At 45.6% G+C, this 5733-nt stretch overlaps 1 protein-coding gene across 1 annotated transcript; it reads left to right on the forward strand.

Annotated features, from left to right (window-relative positions):
* Positions 1–2328: 2328 nt before the first annotated feature.
* On the forward strand, positions 2329–4894 carry PATE1 (prostate and testis expressed 1). Its single transcript, XM_007082733.2, has 3 exons — positions 2329–2380; positions 3898–4026; positions 4715–4894. The coding sequence occupies exons 1-3, from the start codon at positions 2329–2331 to the stop codon at positions 4846–4848; spliced, it is 315 nt and encodes a 104-aa protein (XP_007082795.1). The 3' UTR covers positions 4849–4894.
* Positions 4895–5733: the final 839 nt, after the last annotated feature.

Consider the following 5733-nt stretch of genomic DNA (forward strand, 5'->3'; position numbering starts at 1 on the left):
TCACTAGCCTGAGGAAAAAGAGACAGACTGTTCTGGTCTGGCCATTTCTTCAAGCCCCAATTTAGAAGAAACTGTTCTTTCCCTGCTAGATCACCAGTACAAGTTTTGTGGGGACTGGGGAAGCCCCAGGAGCTTAAGGCTTAAGCTCCTGGGGCTTCGATGGAAAAGTAACTGGAGTTCTTCATTTTGTTGACCCTCCTCCTATGTTCTATCTGCCTAAGTGAAGGTCTCATTCCTCAAATCCCGGTGGTGTTCACCTCCAGCCCCATTAACCTATTCAAAAATGTTGTTATGTGAAAATATCACAATTATGAATGATTTTCTGCATATTTTGCTGTATTCCCTGTGTAGTAGGAGAGAAACAGTAGTCTGTGTCTTTTTAAAATAATGATAACTGATTGGAAAGTGAATTTCCATTCAAAAAACATCTTTTTTTTTTCTGTTATGCTGTTTTACATGACAACATTGGAGATGAGAACCAGAAATGCTAGCACGTGTTTGAAACATCGCCTAATCACACACATAGAGACATAATTGGGTACCTACCTGGTCACTAAGAGTTGAGTATTTGGGCTACTCTTCTGGACTAGTTGTCCTAATTGGAGTACTACTTGTACTCCCAGAACTCTGTGGTGATGAGAAAAACATCATGAGCAAACGGGTTGTGACAGATTTAAGTAAACTTCAAAGCAATAGGCCAAAGGGATCCACTCCTGAATACTTTTAAGTCATAGATCTGAAATATATGACATAAAATGAATTATGTGGGGCCCTCGAGGAGAGTTAGGGGCACTGAGGAAAGGAAAGAAGGGGTCTGGTAAGAAAATCAGGTATTGTGAGAAAACTAAGTCTGAAAGTATGAATTTGAGGGGACTTGAGGAGAAAAGTATGTCAGTTAGGTAAGGTTCATATATAAGCTAGGAATCCCACTTAGTAATCCAGGATCACTAAGGCTGGGAGAGGAAAATTATGCTTTAGGAAAAAGTGGTATAATCGTCGCACAGGAGTGTAATCATGGGAAGAGACAGCTTCTGATGAGACAGAGGAGGAGAACATTTCCTCCCTTCTTGTGGGCTGCCATTAGCCAAAGAATGAAATATGGAATTCTTAGGTGGTAAAGAAGGTTGGAGAAAGGAATGTAAAGATGGAAGAGAAGACAGTAAATTCCAGGGCAATGAGAGGAGGGAAAGGGAAGCATCTGTTTGTAAATATGCATAACACAAAAGTCAGTGATGTTGTTTGTATGTGTGAGTACGTGTGTATAAAAGCTTCACCAGGGTCCTATGTATCCTGGGTAAGCAGTTAACTGGTCATAATTCTCTTCCTCCTTCCTCCCTTTATGGAGATGCCAGTTTTCTCTTTTGGTATGTAATAATAGCCTCCAATATATGGTGGAGAAAATCTCCACACATCACTCTCATTGTCCCCTGTCTCTTCAGCCAATATCTGGTTAGACCAAGACCCCACCCTGCCCTAAATTGTGTCCCATTGCAATTTGCTTCCTTCTAGTTTCTGCTCCTCTCTCTCTGTTGCTCTGCCCTAAACACAGGCACAGACATTTCCCTCAATTCCTTGTAATGACACCAGAGACGAGGCTGCAACTTCCATTAGTACCTGTTAAAAATATAGGAATGATGGAAAGAAACTACCAGAAGGCTTAGAATGAGATACTAGGTAGCTGTTCTTAGACTCCACCAGCTCAACCCCTCCATGGGAATCGTACCTTCAGCCACCTCTCTGATTGAATATCTAGTCCTTCTCAGAGTTGAGGTGACTACCCCCAGTACCTGGCCTGACCTCAAGTGGGAAGGACCAGCTTACCTCACTCCAGAAGTAATCTCAGTCCTCTCTCTCCTAACGACATCTGTCTCACCCTCTGGTTAACTCCAAGAATGGCAAACAGCTTCCTCCTCGGCTCTCTTCTCCACTCTCTACAGGTATGCCTTTTTACTGGTCTGTGCTCAGCATCCTTTTGGCCTTTCTGCATTACAATGATCTGTGCTCATATATTCTCTCATCTTTAATGAGCACCTTGAATCCTACCCACCCAACTCCGATTTATCCTTGTTTTCTCCCACAGTGTGGTATCCTGAAAAAAACCATAGAACATGGCATCATCCTGAGTAGTTGGAGTGAAATAAATTAGGTCAGCTGGACCTTTTTCTGCCCAGTTCTCCAAAAAGAGAAACCAGAGAGTCACTGGCTTCCCTAGGAGAAGGGTATGCCTTTCAAGGACTTCCACAGTGTCCCCACCCCTAACCCAACCTGGCTGAGGTATAAATAGACACCTGGCAGCTTCTTGCCCTAACCTGCTCTTTTCTTTCCAAAATGGACAAGCCCCTATTGCTGGGACTCCCCATCCTGCTCTGCTGCATTACAGGTGAGTCCCTAGGGTTGACAGTTGGTGAGGTGTGTCCAGGATACGGGAATGGGTCAGGGTTCCTGTGACAAAGGTCCTCTTCTGGAGGCCATATGATCATTCTTTTTAAAAAATTTTTAATGTTTATTTTATTTCTGAGAAACAGAGAGACAGAACATGGGTGGGGGAAGGGCATAGAGAGAGGGAGACACAGAATCCAAAGCAAGCTCCAGGTTCTGAGCTGTCAGCACAGAGCCCGACGCGGGGCTCAAACTCACGAACCACGAAATCATGAGCTGAGCCAAAGTCGGACGCTCAACCAACTGAGCCACCCAGGCGCCCCTCATATTACCATTCTAATACCACGCCTTCCACTCACAATGCATCGCATCCCTGGGACCCTTCCCCTTATGGGAGGAAATAAGTGGATTGAGAAGATTTTCATAGAAGTTGTGAGACGGGGTTTGTAACATGAGGTCTGCAGAACATGTATCTTTTTCCCCAACAATACTGTCTGGGTCACTGGCAGACAGTGAACACATATGTGAATACAAATGGATCATGGTGTGGGAGGGGGAAGAAGGAGGCGGGGGAGGAGAGGAGTCAGGCAGTGTGGGCATCGGGTGTTGAGAGGAACCCAGAGATAGCCCTTGAATTTCAACACTCAGCAACCTCTTACAGCAGGATGGGCTGGATGGGAGCTGATTTGAAGTTTGACAAAATAATATGAGCAGCAGTTGACAAGGCTGAGGTAAGTGTAATAAAAGGAAAGCAAAAGGGAAAGGAGAGAGTGGAATATTGACTTTACAGGCACTGGTTGGCCAAACCGAAGTGTAGCAACCTCGTGAATTTCAGATGCTTTTCCACATTGTCAGCTTCCAGGAACACGGAGATAAGAAAGCCACGTAGGTCAGTTAAAAAGAAGAGAATGAGGGGGAGAAGATACATTTATCTTTCTCTTCTGGTCTGTGCTACACCCTAGAGTGATGAATAGGGTATCTGGGAGGCCCCACCGGAGGTGAAGGGAATTGAAAGGAGGGAACAGGTGCAAAGATACCAGGAGGCAGTTGCCGGGGCTTTGGAGCGACAGAAAGAGCCTACAGTGGCCCCAGGTGAAAAGCACAGGATGGACCCCATGTGTTCCAAGCATCACAGGTGCCCTGGGCAAGGCTAAATCTCAAACAAAATTGCAGATTGATTTTGTTTCTCTTTGCCAATACAGTTCATGAACTATTTACTGATGAAGACCATTATCCTGGTGAGTCTGAAGAGTCTGAAGATTATCTGTCTTGATTTAGTTCTTTTCCTTACCCCTCCACCTTTCTTTCCCCTCCCGTTTTTCCAGTCTAAATTCCTGAGACCATAAACTGCAGTCCTTCTCCTGGCTTAGCCTCTCTTAATAGAGGCAGATGCCCACACTTAATGGGTCTCTGGTAAAGACTTCTGGGCTCCAAGCAGACTTCAGACCGGAAAGGGGGAGATGGGTTTTCTCATGGCAGTGTGAGATCACTTCTCACTTCTATTTCTTGACTCATTAGCCCAAACGACAGGAATCGTTCAGTGTAGGATGTGCCACTTGCAGTTTCCAGGAGAGAAGTGTTCCAGAGGCAGAGGAATATGCATTGTAACAAGTGAAGAGTCTTGCACAACTGGCAGGATTTCCAAGAGTAAGTTGTGGGATGGGGGTGGGGGAAGCCGACTGGGACATACGAACTCTAGGAAAAAGCAGGGACCGTATTTCACCACAGGCAGCCCCAGCCCTGGGATGACTGCTCTCTCTACCCTGAACATAGGCCCTAATGGAAAATAGATGGAGGTGGTCACCAAGGGGTGGGGATCTATAGCTATGGAACCAGTATCCTGAGCAGCTTGCAGAAAGCGGGAAGACCGCACGGAGTGGAGAGGGGAGGCACAATATGCCCAGTGGACATTAGGTGGTTGTTGGAGGGTGGAAGGCAGTTCCTTGTCTGTCGCTACCTGGACTTCCATGAGGACGGGTCAGTGTCAGCATTAGATACTGTCTAAATGGCCTCTATTTTCCTACCCTTCGTGCTCAGTGAGCCCTTGGCATTTATCACTCTTACTTAAACCAGTTGTTGAGCTTCTCCACCGAGATATCCAGCTTTGGAAATCCCTCAATTGCTTCTGTCATTACCTCCCCACCCCCAGGAATTTTTTCAAACTTCTCTGCCATTGCTTTTCTTCTGGAAAGCCCTCAACTTGTAGCAGCTTACAGTTCTTCACACTTGAATAACAGAGACTTGAACTGCACACAAGTTGTTCTTATGTCCTGGTATGGAAAGAGGTTTCTTTGCAGAAGCCTCTCTGCTAATACGTTTCTTCTTCCTTCTGCAGAAGACGGTACTCCATGGTTAATGTTCATGGGCTGCCTGAAGAGCTGTGCTAATGTGGGCAAAATAAAATGGAGTGTCTACTTGGTGGAGTTCAGGTGCTGCCGGGGCTATGACTTCTGCAATGAATACCTATAGAGATTGCCTGTCCTTCAGTAACTCCAATCTCTGGATGATATTGTTGCCTCCGCCTCCTTGCAATGATTTCTTAAAAAGCCACATTTCAGGTTGCAAACACATGGTTCTGCCTTCTGCGTGTGTAAGAAAAAGTCCTCTCCTTTTCTAGATTTTCTCTCTTGGTCCCTGGTGGCAGGTGGGATTTGGGGAAGGGGGGAGGACAAACACCTTGGGAGTAACATCAATGTCTCCCACAGGTTATTGCAAAGCCTAGTGCTTCTACTGTGTAGCCTAAGGTGCTTCCAGAAAGGGAAGTCGAGAATCGGGGGCAATTCTTTTCCCGACCTTCCCCCTTCTTTCTGAGGCAGGATATTTTCCTTACTTTCTTTTTCTTAAATGTTTATATCTCTTGGTATTATCCTTCCTATCTCACTCCCACGAAAGCTTATAACCCTGGCCTCACAGGGAGGGAAGTAGCAAAATGAAGAGCTGGTCTGAGTCTTCTTGAATTTTGTTCACGAATGCTATTCCCAGGGTGAGAAGGGTAGAGCGTAGAAAAGAATTTGCATCAGAATCCTGAAGAGAGAATAATTTTCTGCCTTCCAGAATGAGACTCTCTTCAGGGTTACGGGTTGGAGAAGAAGTGGAGAAGTCAGCTATGGGATCTAAAGATAGTAACTTATACCCTGCTTCCCTGGCAAACTCACCAGAAAGCACCCTTAGATATGGAAGAGCTGTGGGATACTTTCAAGGAGATGAAACCAGAAGGAGTAGCCACACAAATGTTACCATGTGTCTAGCATTGCATGAAAGAAGCTGAAATTTGTGGGATCTGAGTAAGCCATGTGAGTCTGGCCCCTGGACATCTCAACAGCAATCTCTGTACAGAGCTGTCCCCATGAGCAG

Source organism: Panthera tigris, chromosome D1 (assembly GCF_018350195.1).
Source record: "Panthera tigris isolate Pti1 chromosome D1, P.tigris_Pti1_mat1.1, whole genome shotgun sequence".
In the NCBI taxonomy this organism is placed as follows: Eukaryota; Metazoa; Chordata; class Mammalia; order Carnivora; family Felidae; genus Panthera; species Panthera tigris.